This window comes from Protopterus annectens, chromosome 2.part0, assembly GCF_019279795.1.
Source record: "Protopterus annectens isolate FY-2018-M chromosome 2.part0, PAN1.0, whole genome shotgun sequence".
NCBI lineage: Eukaryota > Metazoa > Chordata > Ceratodontiformes > Protopteridae > Protopterus > Protopterus annectens.
Window position 1 is genome coordinate 1,051,471,776 of NC_056728.1, and position 23,402 is coordinate 1,051,495,177.

The window sequence follows — 23,402 nt, forward strand, 5'->3', positions numbered from 1 at the left end:
AGGCATCAGAATGGATCTGCTCAGCCTGTCCGCTAATAGGTTGGACCTGCCGGGAATGTGCGTTGCTATCAGAAACCGCTGAGAAGAGATCGCCCACTGCCAAAGTCTGAGAGCTTCTCGACATAACGGATAGGACCTGGTCCCGCCCTGCTTGTTGATGTACCAGACTACAGACATGTTGTCCGTCTGTACTGCAATAGTCCCCGTGGGAAGAGTCGTTGAGGGCTTGCAACGTTAAAAGCACTGCTCTCATCTCCAGGACATTTATGTGCAGATGGTATTCTATGGGTTGCCATCCGTGGACCATCCTGCCCTAATAATGCCCCCCCCACCCGATCAGAGAGGCATCCGTAGTGACTGTGGCAACTGGAGGAGGGGGAATAAAGGGTCGGCCCTGATGAAGAAGAGGGGAAGATATCCACCAGTTCAGATGAGCTCGGCACGACTGTGCTACCAAGATTTCGTGCCTCATCGGGAGACTGTGGTACGACCACTGCGTGAATAGCATCCACTGCAGAAGACGCATGTGGAAGCGAGCCAGTGGTAGAAGAACAATGGCCGCAGCCATAAGACCTAGAACCTTCAGTATAAATCTGGCTTTGATCTTGTTGCTTTGCAAAAGAAGCCGAACATATTTTTGGATGTCCAGAATTCTCTGATCTGTTAGTCTGGCTAACATTTTGACGGTGTTTAATTCTGAGCCTATAAAGGTGATAGATTGGCAAGGCCGCAGAGAAGATTTTTCGAAATTCACTGAAATTCCCAAACTCTTGCATAGCTGCAGAGTGTAGTCTCTGGTCTAAAGAAGCTGACACCTGGTGGTGGCAGAGAGGAGCCAGTCGTCTAAATAAGGAAACACCTGGAATCCTTGACGTCTCAGATGAGACGTGACCACTGCCATGCATTTGGTAAACACTCTGGGGGCTGAAGTGAGGCCAAAGGGCAGGGCTGTGAAATGATAATGACTGGTCCCTAGCCGAAAGCAGAGAAACCTTCTGGAGTGCCTGTGAATCTTTATGTGATAGTACGCGTCCTGAAGGTCTATCGAGCACATCCAGTTGTCCTTGCCCAGAAAGGGCGGAATGGACTGAAGCGTGACCATCCGGAACCTTGCCTTCTTGACAAATCTGTTTAGACTGCTCAGGTCTAATATTGGTCTCCAATCTCCCGTCCTTTTGGGGACCAAAAAGAATCTCGAGTAGACGCCGGATCCTACTTGGTCTGCCGGAACAGTCTGGACGGCTCTTTTTTCTAGGAGCTTTGAAACCTCCTGTTCTGCCAAATCCCTTTGACCGGGTGAGATGTCTGGAAGGGATTGTTGAGGTACGGGATACCTTTCGAAGGGGATTTTGTAACCCTCGGATATGATCGACTGTACCCACATATCTTGTGAAAGGGAACGCCAGGCTACTGGGTACAGCTAAATCCTTCCCCCGACTGCCTCCAAGGGTGGACAGTCGGGCAACACCTCAGGGATGCTGAAAGGGCTTCTCAGGAAGAGACTTCCTGTTGCCCTGGTTCTGAGGACCCCCTCTGCCCCTAGGGCGTCTATTATTGTTACCCCTCTGCCTCTGGGGGTAAACTGACCAAGTGTGTCCGGGCAGCTCCTTGGGCTTTATGGAACCACATCTTCCTCCCCTTCTGACCCTTGGGATAGGGTCTAGAAGGGGTGGAAAAATGGACTCCAACGGCAGAAAGAGTTTTGCCGTCCTGCTCACACCTGGTCAAGGTTTCCTTCACTTGAGGTCCGAACAAAGCCGAACCGTCAAAGGGGGTATTGGTGAAGGACGCCTTAAAGGGGTCTGCAAAATTACAAAGCCGCATCCAGGCTTGACGTCTAAGAGCCACTCCTGTGCCTGCGGCCCTGCTCGCTCCATCGGCTGCATAGGATATGAGCCGCATGGAGGAGTTGGTTAAGGAATTCAGGATTGCTAGCTGTGAGGCAATCTTTTCTTGAGCCCCAGCAGCAGAAGGATCCTGGACCACTTCACCTAGTTCCTTGAGAATATCTCTTTGAAGCCTGGTGAAGTGACAAAGGTAGTTCAGCGAACCCATAGCAAAGGTCGCTGAAGAAAACATCCGCTTTCCATACCTGTCCATGGTCCTAGAATCTTTGTTAGGAGGATGGACAGGTACTGAAGGATCCGCAAGTTCCTTCTTGGTGGCCGCCGCCACCACCATAGCATCCACAGAAACGCCCTTGGACAGAAACTGCTCGTCTGTAGGGGCCGCAATAAATTTTGATGGTCTCCTGGGGACAGGTTCCACAGAATCTGGAGCTGCCCACGCCTTCCGAGCCACTACCTGCATAAGTGGGTCGAAAGGCGGAGACACCCAGGAGGTGGAGGGTCGGGATCCAAAAGCCTCCAGGTATACAGACTCATCCTTGGAGGGGTTAATGGAGGGCCAATTCCCCCTCTGTTTGAGGAGCTCAAGGATGTATGAAAAGGAGACATCCTCAGAGGGGGATCGTGAGGAACCCTCAGACTCATCTAAGTCGGTATCAGATGTAGTAGACTCAGGGGAGTCTGTGTGTTTCCTCTTACACGTCCTCTTCAGAGATGGTTCCCTTGCAGGGTCAGGAGAAACCTCGGAAGAGGAAGATATTCCCAATGGGGAAACCTGGGGCGATGGATCCCTGGGCCTGAGAGCAAGAGGCTGGCAAGAGGCGTCTACAGGCACCGAAGAGGGAGGAGCTAGAGGGATGGACCGTTGACCTGGCTCAGGTGCCAGGACACTCATCACCTCAACGGCTCCCCTCCCCGGGAGGCCGGAATATTCCCGTTCCGAGGAAATAGGAATTCCCGGCTCCACTGAGAGGGAAGGCTCCGAGGCCGATGTCGGTGCCGAGCTTGCCGAAGCCCCGAGAGGGAGAGCGGGGTCGGACAAGGGTCCGATGCCACTAGCCCCCTCGGAGCCGACAAGGGAAACTTGACGACCGGATCCCTCCAAGGAAGCTCTCAAGGAGGAGATCGGAGCCGAAGACGATGGAGCCAAAAAAGGATGTATCGGCTCCGGCGCCGACACAGTCGCTGTCCCGAGAAGCTCCGGCTCCTAACTCTGGTGGGGAGTCGGAGGAGGAAGTTCAAGGTGTGAAGTAATAGCCAAAGTCTGCTGAGACGGGCTATGGAGCATTTGGGCCAGTGCCTGCGACTTCAACAGCCTGCTTACCACCCTCTCTAAATCGTGGTCAGACAGCCTGGAAGATCTCGAAGATCGGCTCCGATGACTCCGCTCCGACAAAAGAGGAGACCCCAGAGCCGAGTGGATAGATTCCAAAGAAGGGGACCGAGATCTCTTCTTGGATGAAGTCATCGGAGCAGACGTCCTCTGGGTTCCAGATGGAGCCGAAGGCTTCTCGGCTCCGATACTGGATAATATGTCGGCTCCAGCCGGAGCCAACAAGGCAACAGCAGATTGGGTGTCGGAACCGACCCTACCGGAGAAGAAGAAAGATCGGCTCCGGCCGGAGCCGATCTCGACTCCGAAGGAGTCGGAGCCACCGGGGAAGGCTTGGAAGCTGTAGCCTGACCCTTAGATGGCTTGGAAGGTTTACAGGACCCAGGTTTAGTGGGTGAACCTTCCGGCTTTAGTAAGCCACGGAGGATTAACTTATTCCTCCTTTCCTGCAGGACTCGCTGGCTAAAAGAGTGACACAAAGCACAGGAGTCCTGCAGGTGTAAAGGCCCCAGGCAGTAAACACAAGTGTGACCGTCTGTCAGAGACATTTTCTGACAGCACGAGTCACACTTCTTGAAGCCCGAGAACTTTACCTCCTTAGACATAGTCCAAGAAAAAGAGTAACAAACTACTCACACACACACCCCAAAACAGTCACACAATTAATCCCACAAACAGACACACAGATAGGGATTAATAAGGGAGGCCTAGGCCTAACTGAAATTTTTAAACTTTTTATAAAAAAGTAAAAGTTTTTAACTATATGGGGAATAGGGTGGATTGTATGAACACTACACACTATAAACTAGGAAAAAGGGGAAGATAAACCCTGACTTAAGCTGTTTGAAAAACTCAAACTTACCTCAGCTGGAAAAAAAGGAGACCTCTTCGCAAAGCGGCAAACGAGATCTGAGGTAGTTCCGCCTTGCATCATGGGATATAGGGTTGCCTCGAGCTGGTAAAAGGAGTTCTCAAGCTAAGCAAGTGCCGAGTCGGAGCAGAGGATTGGCTCCGAACCCATCCAGCAAGAATGAAGGCGAGATTGACAACTTAACATTAAAATATATTGCCATCACCTTGCTAATGTCAAGAACTAAAAACTCACTCCATTTCCAAAAACACGTTATAGTGAAGAGGATGCCATTAGAAAACCAACTGGTGACCATCTCAAAAAAAAAAACACAAACAAGAAAGCCACCTCCTTTTTTTGAAGCTCCCTAAAAAATGCTTGTATTTAAGTCCTTTGTCAGACTGAAGCTACATTTCACAGATGGCCTACACAGGAGTTACAGGTTAAACTTTTTTTTGGGGGGGAGGGGGGGTGTTAACACTGCACAGCAGCCAAGTCAATACATAGCTGGTACAATACACAACGTGTTAGTTTTCACTGAATACATATTCCCTGGATACAATGAGCACCTGCCCCACAACTTTTTTTTAACCAACACATACCTCAGATAATGGCAAACAAAAAAAATGCTGTTCACCAAGCAGGAACGCCTCAGTTAAATGACACCGTTTATTGAGCACTTTTGTCTTCTGAAGAGAGACTTCAGAATAACCAGCACACAGACAAACCCTTTTTAATAAGAAAATTCACTGTCATTAAAAAAAAGATTTTTTACATCACTTCCTAGAACTTGTTTGAAAATCTTGCTGAATTAAAGTAACAGGTCCACAAAAAGAATGGAATCACAATGATCATATTAACAAGGAATCACAATGATCCTCAGTATTAAAGTACTGGAACATGTACAAGTCAATCCCGTATGGGATAAAATGATATGCAGAACCTCCCACAAATTACTGCAAATTCTTAAACAGTGAAAATATTACAGCAAACACTGTACATGTCCAATATTAAATACATGCAGATTAAATTTACATACAAATGTTACCCTATTGTAAAAGTCCAAAATATGCTTTTTTTTGTACCTCAAACAAGTGAATAACAATGAAGATTTAATACAAAACCTCTGCTAAACTTCTAGCCTCAGTGACCTCATTTTAAGAGCTGGGGCCAACACCCCCTGATCATTCAACCCTGGTGGAATAAGACACAGCTGACAGCAGCTCATGATGTTCTAGAAGGGTGTCCCATGATCCCCCCTCGGATTAAAAACTTACTTTGCAGACACACAAGTGTCTATAAAGGGTATTGGCTTCCAATGTCTTGCTGACCTCATACATGTGCTCATACACCCTATTCAAGCCTTTTTCAATCTTCCCCACATAGGAGGAAAACCATCTGGCAGGTTCCCAGATATACCACCCTCCAAGTACTACAATTAAAATACTTGTGCACTCTAAACACTTCTACAATACTAGGGAGGAATAAGGTGCCAATTCACCATATGTGCACATTGATGGCACAATACCACACTTGCAGGTGCCATAATGAGTCTTTGTCCATTAATACCCTTTCAAAAAAATTCTTAATGTTATCTCCAAGTATAAAGAGGTTGGGAGAACACAGACAATTTGCCATTTAGAAAAAAAGATCCCAAAATTGTGTAACTATTTTCTGAATTTTACCAGACTCCTAGTTGAATTTAATAAATGACCTGTTAAAATTCATAACATCCTGTCAGTTCATAAATTCTTCTGACAGGGATCATCAAGAACTACAAGACATTTTCTTGTATGCGATTCCCAAGAGGGGAACAAAAACCTAGTACCTCACATTGATACCACTTCACTTTTCAAATCATTTATTAGGGGCTCAAGATAACTTTTTTCTCAAAAAAAGTCTCTAAAATCCAATTCTGTTAAAATCTACATATCCAGATGTCGTACATGCTGCTCTAGCCATGTGTCTCTACTATGTTTTTCTTTTGATGAATGGGGTGGTCACTACTGTGAAACAAGTGGGAGTCAGAAAAAGTACAGTTTTGTACCTACCATAAATGTAGATGTTCGAAGATCCACATTGCTGCAGTCATAACCTGTGGGTAGTCCGCTGTCCTCGGTCGGCCCGAATACCAAAGTGTTAGGCTGGCGTCGGTCATGGTGGCTCAGATCTGACATCAGTACGCCGTGGTATTAAAGCGCATGACCGACGTCATATCCTCAGTCTTTCTTGCCCCAGATGTCAGAAGGCCCTAAAAAGAAAGGCCATAGCCAAAAAACAGAAAACCTCCAAAACCCATGTACAAACAATATTTATAACCCAAACCACACAACCACTCCAAACTACAGAGGGGAAGGAGGGAGGGTAAATTGGACTGCAGCAATGTGGATCTTCGAACATCTACATTTATGATAGGTACAAAACTGTACTATGTTCTTCATCTCACATTGCTGCAGTCATAACCTGTGGGTAGAATCCCAAAGCAAAGGTAAAGGGAGGTTGGCAAAATCATAAAGCATTGGGAGCTGCTAACATGCCCTGTAAAACTGCAGTGGCAAACCCAGCCCTAGATTTGGAATAAAGAGGGAGATGGTAATGTTTAGAAAAAGTGTGCACTGAACTCCAAGTAGCTGCTTCCAAAATATCTTTAGTAGCTACACCCCTTAAAAAAGCAGTAGAAGTGGCAGTAGCCCTAGTGGAATGAGGCCTAATTCCAGCCGGAATCTCCTTATCATGATGAGAATAACAAGCAGCAATACAATGGCCAATCCATTTAGAAATAGTTTGTTTTGAAACAGGTTTCCCCTGAGAGCCCAAAGCAAAACAAACAAATAACTGTTGAGACTGTCTGAATCCTTTAGTTCTGCTCAAATAACGCAACTGCCTGTGAATATCTAAAGTGTGTAAAATTTCCTCCCCTTTATTTTGGGGATCAGCATAAAATGTAGGCAAATGAATAGATTGGTTCAAGACCACATTTGAAACCACTTTAGGCATAAAAGTAGGGTTAGTACGCATGGATACCCTATCCTTATGAAAAATCAGGAAGGGCTCAACTGCCATTAGAGCCTGTAATTCAGATACCCTTCTAGCAGACGTAATGGCCAACAAAAAAGCAGTCTTCCAAGACAAAAACTTCAACTCAGATGTAGCTGCAGGTTCAAAAGGAGGTAAAGTGAGTTTTTCCAACACAAAATTGAGATCCCAGGAAGGAGTAGGAGCTCTACGTGGGGGTCTTATGTTCTTTGCCCCTCTAAGAAATTGCTTAACCAAAGGATGAGAGAATAAAGGTGGGTCACAGTCATAGTGAGCAGAAATGGCTGCAGCATGAACTTTTACAGAGGAGAAAGACAAACCCTTGTCTAATAATTCTGTAAGATACTGAAGAGAAACACTCAAATTAGGCCCTGAAACATCAAAGCTCTTTGCTCCAAATAAAAAATATCCTCCATTTATCAGCATAAACTTTCCTTGTACTAGGCCTTCTGGCCTCCAAAATGACATTCAAAACTTGAGGAAGCTGCGACCCTCCAGGTGCTAGAACAGAATATGCCAGGCTGTCAGATGCAGGGACTGTATCCTGATATTGAGGAAATGATTGCCTGCCTGGGACAGAAGGTGTGGAGTTGATGGCAAAGGCCAAGGGGGCTCCCGTACTAAACTCCTCAGCAGAGGGTACCAATGCTGCCGTGGCCAATCTGGAGCTATTAGAATCATGGAGGGCTTGTCCTGTCTGACCTTCAAGAACACCTTGGGAAGGAGAGGCAGAGGAGGAAAGGCATAGACGTGAAGATTGTTCCAACTGAATGATAGAGCATCCACTTTCCAAGCTTTTGGATGAAACATTTTTGTGCAAAACTTTGGCAACTGGAAATTTAGTGGAGAAGCGAACAGATCTATGTCTGGAGTCCCCCAAATCACTGTCAACTGTTGAAATACATGAGGATCCAACTTCCACTCGTGGGGATCCACCATCTGTCTGCTCAAAACATCCGCTAAGGAGTTCTGTGCTCCTGGCAGAAACCTTGCCTGAAGAGTGAGGTGCAAACTGAGAGCAGTCTCCCACAAAATCATAGCTTGCCTGCAAAGAGGGTACGACTGGGTTCCCCCTTGCTTGTTGATGTACTACATGACAGTTGTGTTGTCCGTTTGAATCAACACTTGTCCTGGGTGAAGTAGATCCTTGAAAGCCATCAATGCAAATTGAACTACTAACATCTCCTTCAAGTTGATATGCAAATGTTGAAGTCTGGCAGGCCACGTGTCTTGAACCCATTTTCCATTGAGGTGTGCTCCCCAAGCCTTGTCTGAGGCATCTGTCGTTAAGATCTGACTCGCCTCTGGTCTGGTCACAGAGAGTCCCTTGTTTAGGTGACATTCCTGAGCCCACCACAAAAATTCCTTTTGAATGCAAGGTATTATCTGAATGACAGTGTCCAAATCGTGGCAGTGTTGAGTCCATACACTTTTGAGATATCATTGTAGCTTCCTCATATGCAGTTTGGCATTGGGAAGCACCAGAATACAAGATGCCATGAACCCCAAGGCTTGAAGGACTGTCCTTGCAGTCAGCCTGGACCGTAGAGACAACTGTTGGAAGTAAAGTGTAAGATTTCTTTGCTTGTCCGGGGTCAAAAAAGCCATCTGAGAGGCTGTATTCAGTCTCACACCCAGAAAGCACATTTCCTGAGAGGGTACTAGACTGGACTTTGTTTCGTTCACAGAATACCCCAGGCACCTTAACACTGCCATAACATACTGTAGATGGTGAAGTAGCTTGTCTGTCTTGAGCAAGAATCAGGCAATCGTCCAAATAAGGATAAATTTGTATTCCTCTTAACCTTAAGAATGCTATCACTGGAGCCAGAACCTTTGTGAACACCCTGGGCACAGTAGATAAGCCAAAGGGCAATGAAGAGAACTGATAATGTAAAGTCCCAGCCCGAAAACGCAGGAATCTCCTGCAACTGGGCCTGATAGGAATATGAAGATAAGCCTCTTTGAGATCCAGAGTTACCATCCAGTGATCTTTGCCCAACAGAGGCAGAAGTTGTTGCAAAGTCAACATTTTGAATTTTGGAATGTCCAGGTAGGTGTTGAGGATAGATAAATCCAAAATTGGCCTCCAAGTGTTTCCTTTCTTTGGTACAAGAAACAGGCGAGAATAAAATCCTAGGCCCACATCTGACAGAGGGACTTGCTGTATAGCCCCCATTTGAAGAAGTAAAGAAATCTGTTTGTGAGCCTCTACCCTTTGCTGAGGAGGAACGTCTGGGCATGCCTGTGAAAGGAGGCAATGTGTGGAAATAAAACTTGTAGCCTTGGTCTATAATGTCCAACACCCATTTGTCCTGGGTGACTAAAAGCCAATTTTGTCTGAAAAGTGCCAACTTTCCTCCCAGAGGAGCTGCCAGACAGGATCTGGCAGCTGAAGATGCAGGTCATTGGGTCTGTTTACGAAAGGACTGGCCCCTGACCTCACCTGTAGATTGTGCAGGGGAACTCCACGTTCTAGGCCTGAAAGAACCCTGAGCTCTGCCCCTACCACGTCTAGATCTGCCCCTAGACTGTAAATCAGAAGAAGGGTAAAGCCCATCCCTTAGTAGGCCAATTTCTGCTAAACCTAGGGGGCTGCACCTGCAAAAAATCCTTAACAGTCTGCATAGACTTAGCTTTGTCTTCCATTTTCTTCAAGACAGACTCCACAGGAGAACCAAACAAAACTTCAGACTGAAGAGGAGCATCCAAAATTCGAGCTTTAACATGCTCTGATAAGTTCTGATCCTTAAGCCAGGCGTGCCTACGAATAACTGATCCAGTGGCAGCTACCCTGGAAGAAGCCTGTAAAGCAGCGATACCACATTGCAAAGAATGCTTACCCACCTGATCAGAGGCATGAACCAAATCCTGTAATTCCTTACACTCTATGCCCTCTGCCAAAGCATCTACCTTAGACTTTAACTGAGAAAGGAGAAAATTCTGGTACTTCAACATATGAAACTGGCAATTCAAAGCCCTCATTGCTAGAGTGGAAGAGGTATACACTTTTTTACCCCACCTATCCAAAGCTCTAGAATCTTTATCCATAGGAACTGGATTCTTTACAACAGAAGCCCTGACACCCTTAGGACCCTGGCTAATAGTTTCTGGGTCAGCCCTTGGACTCTCATACAGATATTTATGAGCCTCTGGCACTCTATTACCTATCTGGTTTAACCGGTGCAGGAGGCAAAGAGTCTGGATTAAGGGAAGCCTCAGAGAAAACAACCTGAACAACATCCAAAACAGGAGGTATAGCCAAGGGCCTATGTTGTGGTAAAAACAAAAATTCCCTAAGCCTCTTTCGGGAATCTGAGAAATCCTGACCTTCCCATTTAAAATGCTCCCTCATAGAATGCAGGGTTTCTGAAAAAGAAAAATCCTCTGGAGGAGAAGCAGAAGGACTAGAATCCTCTGCGTCAGAATCAGAATAAGGAGAAAAATCCTGAATGTCTTCAGCCGAAGACTCTGAGTAATCAGAAGAATGTTCCAAACCTTCCACCCCTGGCTCCACCCTAGGCCTCTTATCTGGGGGGGGGGGGGGGCATAGAACCTCTGATTAAGGAAATCAAATCTTCTAACATTTTTAGCATGTGTTTTTTAGGCACAGAACCTGCAGAACTAGGACTGACACCAGAGGAAGACAAACCAGGCCTGACCTTGGAAGGTACCTTAGAAACAGAAGGGGAAGGCCTAACCACCTTAGGCAAAGAAGGGAGCACAGCAACCCGAGAGGCTCCCTCAGCCTGACCAGACTCCTGAGAGGCCACATCTTGCAAAATTAACAGTTCCCCCTGAGACTCAGATGAAACCTCGGCTGGATCCACAGATTCCACCGTAGTTTCTAAAGAACCGGCGTCCGGAACGAACGACTCATCCTGCTTGGACTTTAACGATTTGTCCTTGCGCTTCTTAGCGGTAGCGGGCGTTGGAGGATCCGACGGCATATTGTAACTACACCGCTTACCGAAGACAAGCCTAGCGCAATCTAACCTACGTTTAATGGTGCGCTTATTGAATCTAGCACAAAAGCGACACCCGACTACGTCGTGCTCAGGCCCCAAACAAGGAATACAGAGAGAGTGGTAATCCCTATGAGGTATCAGTTTCCCACAAGAAATACAATTATTCACTTTTTCTGACATCCGGATTTAACTGAGGCAAGAAAAGACAAAAATATTCCCCAACGGGGTACTTAGCCCAACTTGGTTTCGGTCTGAAACTCAGAATACGAAAATTTCATAACGCCGAACGGCACTTGCAAACGCTGCTTCTGCTTCGGACCATGCGGCAAGAAAGACTGAGGATATGACGTCGGTCATGCGCTTTAATACCACGGCGTACTGACGTCAGATCTGAGCGACCATGACCAAAGCCAGCCTAACACTTTGGTATTCGGGCCGACCGAGGACAGCGGACTACCCACAGGTTATGACTGCAGCAATGTGAGATGAAGAACATCTGCTCTTCATAGAAAAGTTATATGAAGCACCCATGGTAAAAGTTATCTGAAGCACCCATGGTCAAAACCTTTGAAGTGTTAAATCCAAATGCATCTCAACAGTATTACTTGTAAGTTTCAGTGAAGTAGCAGTCGAATTTATATACAAAATATATGCTTTTGTCCCTTGCAAAATAAGAAAAATATTACTCAACCCAAGGTATAGAACTGACGGGAAATACTGAGAATTAAAAATACTGTTCCTAATGTAACAAAACCATATTGGCAAAAACAGGGGCACGTGCAGCCCTTATAGCTACCCCACTCATTTCTTTGGAGAATATTGCAGGCAAATAATTATGGGTCAAAACTAATTCCATACGTTCTGTAATTAATCTGAGGTCCTGTATGTTAAAATTCACTCTGGTCCATAATGTTTTCACACCAGTGAAGGACCAAGTAATGAGGGACAAAAGTAAATAAATCTTTAATGTCAGTTACAAATAAGTGGTAGGGATAATATTGTAATACAATACATTACAAAGACATTCGTCTGGAGCGTTTCTCCCCAGGCCTCCGATGAAAACTGGATTTGTTCCAAGTCTGACTTTCCTGGTAAACAAATGTTAAATAAAATGGTCATTGGTCACTTTTGCTAAAAAATCCCATGAATCGGACAATATGTTTAATTTTACAACCAACTTGAGCTTTGTCAGACTGCAAAAGGGTAAGTTTTAAACCCTGTGGTAGCCACAATGGGTCTAAAGTGGATCCAAATAAGATTTATGCATCTTGGATATTCCAAAGTTTGGGGTCAGAAGCTGGAAGAGATGGGAAATCCGATCTGGAAGGGGATCTAGTACCCAAGCAGGTACTTCAAATGAGACCATAGGAGGGGAAACCACGCCTGTAGATGCCAAAAGGTGGTAAGGAGGATCAAGGTGGCCTTGAGGCATCAAGCTTTCTGAAGCACTCTTAGAATGAGAGGTATAGGAAGACAGGCGTGAAGGAGACCCAGAGGCTAATCGTGAACAAGTGTTCCTGGGGGACCTCCCGGGGGGTATCAGTGTGAAATACTGGCTATATTTGTGGTTGTGGGGGAAGTGAACAGATCGCAGCTCAGCTGACCCCAGCAAAGGAAAATCTCTTCAGCCACTGAAGGATTTAAAGACCACTCGAGGACTCAGGATTGCCTTGCTGAGTCTGTCTGCCAACAAGGTGAACTGGCCAGGAAAGTGCATTGCAAGGAAAAAGTGCCCCAGGGACATCGCCCATTCCCACACCCTCTTGATGAAACAGATAAGAGGACAAATCACCCTGTCCCCTTGCTCACTGATGCATCACACAACAGCCATGTGGTTAGTGTGAACTGCAATGGTACACAGAGGCAGTTTGGAAAAGCTTTCAACAAGAGGACTGCTCATCTCCAGTACATTTATGTGTTGCTCAGTCTCTGCAGAGGACCATGTGCCTTGGACCATCTTTCCCTGGTAATGCACCCCCCCCCCCCAACAGAGAAGCATCAAGGTCACTGTGGCACTGGGGGGGTGGAAGAGAATGGTTTGCCTGGTAGGAGGTTAGGAGACTGAACCCACCCCAAGGAGATGATGCCTGCACACTGGACTGAGATGGACTGAGGCAGTCATTTGATGAGAGGGAATACCACTGGACTGCTAGAGTCCACACTGCCACTCTCATGTAGAACTTGGCTAACAGCACCAGACTGCCACCACCATGTATATTACGGCCCTGAGAATAAGGTGAACCTGAGGACTAGTCAGAGCTAGAAGGCACTGGACATTAGCTCTGATTTGATTTACACTGCAGAGAGAGAGCACTACAATCCGACGGTGTCCAGCTGAATCCTGATGAACTCAATTTTGGGATGGAGTTATTCAATTTGGGGAGATTCACTAATTCCCAACTGGTCCAACAGCTGAAGCACATACAGAGTGGCTGTGGCCAGTCGATGCTTAGTGGGAGCTGAGAGGAGCCAATCGCCAAGGAAAGGAAGCACCTGGAATCCCATTCTAAGTTGAGCTGTGACCACTGCCATGCACTTTAACACCTTGGATGGCTGTTGTGATACCAAAGGGCGGAGTCCTGAACTGGTAATGACTGACCCCTATATGAAAGCAGAGATGTCTCCTGGAGCACCTACTTTTATATGATGGCATGCGTCCTAGAGATCTGCAGAGCAATCCAATCATCTTTGTGCAAGAGGCACAATGGACTGGATAGTGACCATCCAGAACTTGGACTTCTTGACAGATTTAGCACACAAAGGTCCAAAACTGGACGAAGGTCCCCAGTCTTCTTTAGCACCAAAAAGAGGCCACAATAAGTTCCAGATTCTCATTGTCCTGGGGGGAACCTCTTGGATGGCTCTCTTCTCAAGTTTGAGCACTTTGTGCTTACTCCCTCTGATGGGGTGGTGCATCAGGGAGGTATTTCCTGAATGGAGGTGGAGATTGAGAAAAATTAATGAAATAGCTCCTGGAAATAATGTTCAGCACCCAGCGATTTTTTTAAATATTTGTCCACACCAAAGGGTGCAGTGATAAACGACCCCTGACTGCCTCCATGGTAGGACAGTAGAGCAGTGCCTCAGGAGCACTGGGGTGGGGGGGGGGCTTCGCAGAGAAAGGTTCCCTGAAGCCATGATTTTGCAAACCCCCTGCCTCTGGGGCAGCATCTGCTGCTGAACCCTCTCCCCTGACCTCTATAAAAGGGCTCATCCTGAGTGTCTTGAAAGGAAGACTGCCAACTTAGAAACATTTTTATGGACCCTCATTGTCTTTGAGAGTGCTGAAGAGTAGAAAACGTGACCCCCACAGCCAACAAGGTCTTGCCTTCCTTCTCACTGCAGGTGTTTCTTTAAACTAAGGGCCAAAGAGGCTAGAACAGTCAAAGGGGGTATTGATGGACACCTTAAAGAACTCCGCAAATCCATGAAGGTGCAAGCAGGCATGATGCTGAATAACCATGCCTGTACTGGCTACTTGAGAGGCGCCTTCTGCAGCACTAGCAATCAAGTCTCATTGAGGAACTGGCCAGGAAGTGAGAGTAGGCAGATTGGGGATGCCTTACTTTGGTCCCCCCAGTAGGCAACTCAGAGGGATGTAGGTAAGCTACTTGACCAAGTCCCTCTGGAGTCAGGTGAAATGTGCCAAGTACTTAAGCGACCGCAGACCAAAGGTAGAAGAGGCGAAGCCCTGCTTCCCATTTCTGGCAATCACCCAGGACTCTGTTACGGGGATGAACAGATGTACTTTGCTCTGCCAGCTTTCTTGGTGGTGGCAGCTACCACAATAGTATCGACTAGCACACCCTTACACCAGAATAGTTGGTTAGGAGGAGGACTGAGAAATCACAGTAAAGCTGGGTACAGGCTCCACAGTACTGGGCTCCTCCTACATGCTGCCGGCAATAAGGTCTGCAAGTTCGTCAGCAGGAGGGCAACCCAGGAGGTAGATGTCCCCGTCCAGAAAGCCTTCAGGAACAGACTCCTCGGAGGACAGGAGGTAGGGAGACCATCTGCTTTTAAACTTTAGGACTAAGATGTCGCCAAAGGAAACATCCTCAGGCAGGAGATCTGGGGGACCTATCCCCTTCATCGAAATCCATATCCTCAGTGAGACTCAGAAGGGAAGTCTAGGTGCCTTCTCTTGCAAGATCTCACGCGGCACCTCCTCCAGGGGGCTTGGGGAAGGACTCGGAAGAGAGGGACCCCTAGGAGGTGAGCGACTCCCACCTAAAGGCTAACCGTGAACAGGACGAGAAGAGTGCACTCTAAGGGGGGGCTGGGATGGGTTCTGGACAGCCAAGAAGGAAACTAGTGGAAGAAAGTCCTCTCTACAATCCGAAAAGTTGATGGGCTGGACAATGCCCATCTGCACTCCCAGGCAGGCAAGCCCATCTGAGAAGAGGGATGAGAGAATGCCAGTGCCTCCCAGTCTCTGGATAGTACTAGACTAGAAGTGCTGAGAGCTGAAAAACCAAGTAGAAGGGACTGACCCAAAAAAACAGGTCCAGAGCCCCCACCCAAGGACACCAGGGCAACAGGTCGGGCCTGGGAATCTGCCCAGGGAGAGGCAGAGCAGAGGCAGTCAGGGACTCTACCAGGGTGGAAACAGAATGGCCTCTAAGGACCCCATCTCCTCCCTAATGATTCATAGGCCTGAAAATCTGAAACCATGTGAACTGGACGAGAAGCCAGCAAAGGTGTATGAGATGGACCCCTGGCCAGATGGGCAGGGGACGCAGAAAGCCCCAACTCAACCTGAGCCTTGAGAAAGGACATCATCCTGTCCACATCAGTGGGGAGCAAGCTCCTGGAGGGCCAAGCTGGGGATGTACGTCTGGACCCCAAGAACCTCTTCTGCCTGTCCGAAAATCAGCTCCCTGTTTGGAAGCAGGAGGGGAGTGTCCTAAGCCACAACCTGACAGGGAGTTCTCTAATTGTGGGATCCGACAGACCAGATCTGACCACCTTGGATCCAAAGGTAAATGAGAATCTGAACACAGATCCTACATGACTTAGATCCAGGGGAGCCAGATCTGTGGCTGGCTTGGATGTGGCCTGATCTGAAGGCCTTGGATCTGGAAGCAGATTCCTGTGACCTCAGATCCAAGGGCCTCAGAGTGGAAGCCCTGGATCCGTAAGGGGGAGCTGTGGATCCTAGGATCAGAGGAAATCCGATCTGAAGGAGCAGAGGCTGGGGCTGGATCCAAGGAGCTGGGATCAGACAGCCTGGCCTTTTATGTAGTCTACAACCTGGGCAGAGAGGGGGCCTTCCTCTTCAGATTGGTGGGTCCAGGCTTGGCTGGGGACTGAGCCAACAACCCCCCTTGGACTTGGTGGGTCCAGGCTTGGCTGGGGACTGAGCCAACAAACCCCCTTGGACTACACCCTTTAGCAAAAGTTTGTTCCAACACTCTAACAGGGCCCTGGGTTTGAATACAGCACAAATGTCCCATTCAAGGTGGGTGGCACCCAAAGGTATTCCTCATGCGAAACGGACATGGGGATCTTCCAACTGCAAGAGGAGGACCTTTTAAACCCAACAGGCTTATCTGACATGCTGGGACCAAGAGAAAACACCACAGTCTAGGGGAGACACAACTGTTAACCGGGAGGAAAAGCTAAGGTCAAACCCAGGAAGGACCCAGAACTCAGCAACACTAAATAAATACAACTATAACCGTAAGGGTAAGAAAGGGCCGAAAACGAAAAGGGCACCAAAACATACTGCAAAAACTGCAACAAACAAAAAACAAAACAGGAGGGGAGGGACTAAATACTACCTATAAATTAACTAGCACACACTAAATACTATAATGGAGAGAAATTGGAAAAATCTGAGAATGCATGCTACTTATCCCCACTGGAGAACTGAGCCAAAGATTCTGCGTCTGATGGTGAGCTCTGCAAACGAGATCTGAGGGATTACAGGGCAGCAAGGGAACATGGGAGTGGGAGGAGCACGAGCCTAAAAGCTGTCAAAAGTTGCCGGCTCGGATTCTATGTTGGATCCTACAACCCAAGAGTGAGGAACAGTGACATGGATATCAGATCCAGTGATCAAATCTTTTATATAACATGTTTATGCAGTAACTTCATCTATTTGGTTTAACTCTTTAGTTGCACTTTTCAAAGTGTGATTGAAATTCATAATTTGCCTTTTTCTCTGAGCAACTGTTATGCAATAGTTTCATTGCGTTTCTCAAACTGCACCCACTTAGTGACAGTGGTATTCTATATTACCGTTTTAACCCCCAGTTTCAGTACTTTTGATCTTATTTAAAAAGGTTTCATTCATAGGTAGTAGTAATGGGAAAGAATTTTCCTAAATTACACAGTGCATACAGTAAAAAATTACAACTGAACAGTGAAACCAATACAACATGGTTGAATGAAAGGACTTTTTACATTTGAAGCAAACAAAAAGCAATTTTTAGATTTTCTATGACAACTATGGGTTGGCGAGTATGGAAATATTGACTAGTGCACCTGGGAAATTCCCCTACTAAGTGCTGCAAGATTCCGGGCATCCACCAGAGTATCACCAGCTTTGGGAAAAGTGACCTGCAATTTAACATCTTTTCGCAAGAATGGCACACAGGAATTTTTAATTCCTTTGTGTTGTGCTGAAGTGTTAGTAATAGAAAATTAATCCAAACACCATGTGTATAGAACTCACAACCTGTACATAGTCAATACACCTGGACAGCACACAGATGAGTTTTAAAGTAAAGTGATGGCACCTTTAAGAGAAGTCTGAGGGAAAAGTATAGGATTTTTCACAAGCAGCCAAGGAATGTCCAGTGGATGAGACAATGGATAAAAATGACAAAGTTGCTTCATATGATAGAGCTAGGTAATTGTGACAGAACACAGTGCATATCTTTGTGCTGTTTCATTCTGATATGATTGACTTAAGCTGGGTAGAGCAGAGTCAGAATGGCACCCCAACATGTAATTAATTTTACTAGAACACTTAAAGGTGTCTGACAGACACCCTAGAAAAATGCAGAGGGGTTACACAGGAATAGATTATTCATTGGCATGTCAAAGTGTCGGGCATCTTTATCTTGCCAAAACAAGGACAACTGGCTTACAAATGGATGTACAGCAGTATGTATGGCTATTGCACATACCCTTACAAGAAAATTCAGTAAGGCATACGGTGCCATATTAGCTGAGGAAGCACATCTTTTGTGGCAGTGACAATGAAAAGGAAAGAGCACAATATAGTATAAATCAGAAATAGTGTGCATATTAGGGCATAGCTGTACTGTCTCAAAGGAATGTGACATTCTAAAATCTCAGCAATATAGCCAACACACAGATGGCACCTTTGCGATTAACACCTCTGCTACAAGAGTGAAGACTCCATAACACATGGTTTCATAAGTATTGTAGTGACGAGAATTTTGATCAAGATGGAGCAGGTAGTGTTCTATGAAGGAATGGTGATAAAGCAGTACGGACTAATATAATAGAGCAGGCTGCCAATAATTACGTATCTTCAGTAATGGCAGTAACAGGGTTATCACACATTCCATTTTATGGAGGCCGGGCCCTCTTGAGCAGTCATTTCCTATGAAAGCTCAAAATAGCAAACAGAGATTTATTTCTAGGACAAAAATGTAAAGTTTGCTTCAATAGTTGCATAAAATCATTTTGCATTTGAAACTATTTTAGGAAACTGCATAAACAAATCAAATTAGTTACTTAATGTATATAAACAGCAGAGCTTTTCTGCCAGGCCTCTGCTGAAAAAGGGTTATGACCAAAGTCAGACTGCTAGTAAACAAAGGGTAATAAATTCTACAAAAATGAACTTATCAATAAACTAGAATCTAGTCCTTTGCACTAGTGGAAGGTATGAGGTATCCTGCAAAATCTTATATTTGCATAAATACCTCCCACTTTGCATACTTGGAGAGGCAGTGACACTGCAATTATGCAACTGCAGTTTATGAAGTCAAGTGGCTGCACATAAGAAAATTATGCATCTTGTGTTGACTTGCCATGGAGAATAAGGCATTATAGAGCAGAGTATGAGGCAGTAAACAGGGTAGAATACTAGATCGGTCACTGCTCTGACATCATGGAAGCATTTTAGAATGGCAAACCACAGTTTGAACGACATGTAGGGACTAATGGTTGTCAGACTGGGAATCAGCCACTTGTGCATTGCAAATGGTTAGAATGATGGCAAAAAGCTTAGGCAGTATAATTTCATTTGTTTAGTTAACCACAGTAGGACCAGACAGATGCATACAATTATAAAGGGGAAGTGCTGAAAGAATTGTACAATGCATTAACTCAAGATGACCCATGTGTACTAGGACACTGACTTGACTAGTAGACAGAAGTCAATAAAATAAAAATGAAATTAAAGAAATAGATTAGCGTCTCTACTCATGTTTAAACTTTACATTACTTCAGTCGGACCATAAAATTCAAGGCACTGTTAGTATTTTGAAATCACCACTTTAGACTAGAAAATGAAGATGCCTTTTAGAGTTACCAGCGGGTCAGAAAGCCATTACAATTACTTAGCATTCAGAGATTAAAAACTAAAATATGGAAAGAGAAGACCGTTTCTACTACTGCTTGAAACGTGCAGGATTCAGATGCTTTCTACCGAGCTACTGGCATTCACTCCATAATGTTATTGCACTTGACTAGTATTCAGAAGTCAGTACAAGAAATACATAATGAAATTAGGTAAAAACTATGTTTACTGTTTTAGCTTTGAATTACTCAAGTCAGGTCATACATTTCCTGAAACGCTACTTTTGCCTGAGCAAAAGCACAGGCAAAGCTAATGAACGACTCAGTGAGATCAGGTGAGCAACTGCAAAGCGAGATAGAATCTGGCTAACACCTTTGAAATTTCTTGTAGGCACCCCTCCCCAATCTCCCACAATCAAAGCCATGACATGCTCAGAAATCCTTCCCATCTTCTAAACCCTTCCCCCATTTTGCACATGGGGTTGCCACCCATGGGTGTAAACCTTGGCTTGAGATGGACGCTGCTGAAGTGACACCCCGACCTCACAGGGTTGGAAAGCCAGACTGAAAAATGCAAACAGAGCAGAATCAAAACGTCTCTGGGACTAACCCTCTAAGTTTGGATAAACATACCTCTGTAGGTACTACTGTCCACAGTCCAAGTTCCCAGTAAATCAGATTTGTTTAACCAGGCTTTAAAATCCATATAAGCGGACAAATGACCAAAATTGTTCTCCATAGTCCCCTGGTTGGAATCTCAGATCCAAAGGTAAAGGTGCACTCTGAGCCTCTATGTAGAGCTAGTAGGTATGCTCCAAGTAAACTTAGGATCACGGTGAGGAACACTGGGCAGCTGGAAGCATGGAACTGAGCAATCACTTAATTCTCAGTTGCCTTGGTCCAATACTTCCTAATGATTTGTGAAAGCATATCCCTCCCGACAGGGAAAACTTGTACATGCTTCAGCAAAGGAAGCCCATCCACTACAAAAGTCACACTGAACAGAAGATCAACTGGCAGGCAAAGGCAAAAATAACCAACACACACCTTGGACAATGGCAAACCAAAGCGACATCGTTCACCAAGCAGGAACTCCGTTAAATGACACCACCATTTGTGCACTTTTGTCTTATAAAAAGATGTCCTCAGAAAAGCCAATCCACTGACATCAACCCAAGAGGCGGATCATGTTAAATCCTTGAATATTTTGAGCTGGTGTGGCAGCTACAACTTAATGCAAGTGTTGCGCCAGGGTTGATCAGGTGTCCTTGGCCCCAGTTCTTAAAATGAGATTGCTAAGGCTAAAGTTCAATAGAGGTATCGTATTACACTAAGACTGCACCTCAAAGAGAAGTGAATAAACTATGTGCATTTTGGATTTTTACAGTATAATCATATGCCATTTTAAAACAGCATGAATTTAGTATTGAAGCATACAGTGTTGGCTGTAATGTTTTTAATGTTTTCACCATTTAAGAATTTCCACGAATTTGTGGGATGTTCTGTATGTCATCTTAACCCAAAGGGACAGACTTGTACATGCTCCAGTACTTTAATACTGAGGATCAATGTGGTTCCATTATTTTCTGTGGACCTGCTTCTTTTCATCAGGAAATTCAAATGAGTCATAGGAAGTGATGTAAAATGTCAACGAAAATATGAATTTTCCTTAAAAACGTTTTTGCATGTGTACTAGTTATTCTGAAGTCTTTTTATAAGATGAAAGCACTCAAATGATGGTGTCATTTAAATGAGGTGTTCCTGTTTGTGGTATTTCCTGCTTGGTGAAAGAAGTTTTTTGGTTCTGCCACTGCCCCAGGTGTTTTATTGGTTTGTGTCGCCTTCATCTACCAAATGGTCTTGTGCTTAGTGAAAACATTTTTTTAATGATTTGGTATCTGATGCCCACCCCTCACCATCTAGCCAACTCAGAGGGATTTACTGAGCCCCCCCCCCCCCATTACAAAAAGGGCAGCATGTTCTTACAACCTTGAAAACACTATAGTTTGTTGCAATGTGCAAATCGGGTAACCTTACTGCCTTTTTGCAGGTCAGAGAGTCCATTTTAAGCCATACAAAAGTGTTTCCAACCAGCAGTTTATTTGTTTAGCGAGGAGTAATGATGTGCATGAATTCTTGGACTCAGCCCAGGAGTGCTATCTGGTTAACTGTACGACTGTGCAAGTTACTTAAATATATGCTGAGGGAATCAAACCCTGGACTAAAAAGGAGCGGTAATTAACAGCTCCATGATCCACTATGCCACCTGCCAGATGCATTCAATTCCAATACAATTAAACAACTGTCAAGGGGAAGGAGAAACTAAGATGCAGTGACAGATAACCCAGTATTTGTCCGATACACCACCGCTGCAATGCTTCAAAAGTGAAGTCAGAGCTAAAATTCACTGCAATGAAACTTCCAACACTACTGAAGGCTGTTCATCCCAACATTTTAGAAGCTATACTCGCTTGATACACCTGGAATATATTAGAAAAATTATGTTAATTGGCACAAGACGCCAGTGCCCATCAGTCTAAACATGTTCTGAGTCACCAGTTTTGTAAAATTTCAGATAAGAGTAATCAGCCAAACTATTGCAAACCATTAATCAAATTTCAATGCATTTAAATGTACAATACAGAATAGTCAAGTAAACCTAACATTCAAGCTACTCACCAGTTATTTTATCCCTTACAAGTTTACAGGATTCTATTTCACCTATGCTGCCAAACAAGCTCTTCAGTTCCTCCTGTGTCATGTTTTGAGGCAGATAGTTTACTATTAAATTTGTCTTGCTGTCCTCCGTGTTCCCTGGATCAACTGGTGAAGAGCAGTTGATTGTGCTAGGACCATTGGCTGTGTTATTACATGTTGGACCATTGGGTAGTTGCGTATCCATTGCAGCAATTACCTGCTAATGTAGAATGGACTGTTAGAATTTTTAATAGCAACAGGAAGTCTCAAGCATTTGCTAAAATTGTATGCATGCACAATAAGCTATCTGGATTCCTTTGGTGGGGTGCCAGCACTACAACCGAACATTCTTCTTTTTCACTTTATTATTTCATGCTGTACTTCCAAGCAACCAATTATAAGCAGGTAAATTCTACCATGTCTAATTCTGCACTGAAACAGGATTCCTCCCAACACAGATTTACATGAAATTACCCTTGGCAAGAAAGCTGAACAAATATGCTACCTTACCAGTTGAAGGGCATTGACAAATATTAGGATATGGAAAATGAAGAAAAAGTACAGTTGCCCAAGTGAAAGCATCACATATGTTCCAATGGATAACTACTGCAGTAATCAAAGCTATAACAGTCTTACCCGTCTCTACAACCCATCAGCTTAGCAAAGCTTTGGGAGTGTGTGCTCCAACTGCCAGGAGGTTATGTAGAGCTCCTAGGACAGATTGGTTGCAAAAATCTAAACCGCATTTTATGCTTACAAGAGAAACAAGAGACCTGATGAAATATGCCAGGAGAAAAGTTAAGTACTTACCATAACATTCCATCAGTTGGTGCTTTTTCATTTGTCTTCAACCTGTAGGTTCAGATCAGACACTGGATCGGACTCTGCCATATACTACAGCGCTAGGATCCAAAAAATCTGAACTCCTCCACTCCCCATAATGTCCTGCTCTCTCCATCACTCAGATAGCGCTTGCTGCTCTCAAAATAATAGAACTCTAGATCAGATAGCAGTGGAAGTGGACCTGTTAGAATGGGCCTTGATGGGTACAGGTAAGGGTACTCTCTAAATGGAATAAACCAGTGAAATGCAGCTTATAAGCCAATTAGCCAGAGTTATTTTGGAAATGGCCTTCGAATATGAAACAAAGCTGGTCAGACTTCCTGAAG

The 23,402-nt window shown here is 45.1% G+C and overlaps 1 protein-coding gene across 6 annotated transcripts in view; it reads right to left on the bottom strand.

Annotated features, from left to right (window-relative positions):
• The window catches only part of ELAVL2 (ELAV like RNA binding protein 2), a 1,537,668-nt gene that overhangs the window by 716,039 nt on the left and 798,227 nt on the right, over positions 1-23,402 (bottom strand). For 5 of the 6 annotated variants that reach the window (XM_044061279.1, XM_044061275.1, XM_044061276.1 and 2 more), the window contains one exon: positions 22,216-22,453. In XM_044061279.1, coding sequence (XP_043917214.1) covers positions 22,216-22,438 — 223 coding nt within the window. In that variant the 5' untranslated portion in view covers positions 22,439-22,453. The remainder of the gene's footprint in view (positions 1-22,215; positions 22,454-23,402) is intronic. The other variant, XM_044061277.1, reaches the window with a different exon arrangement.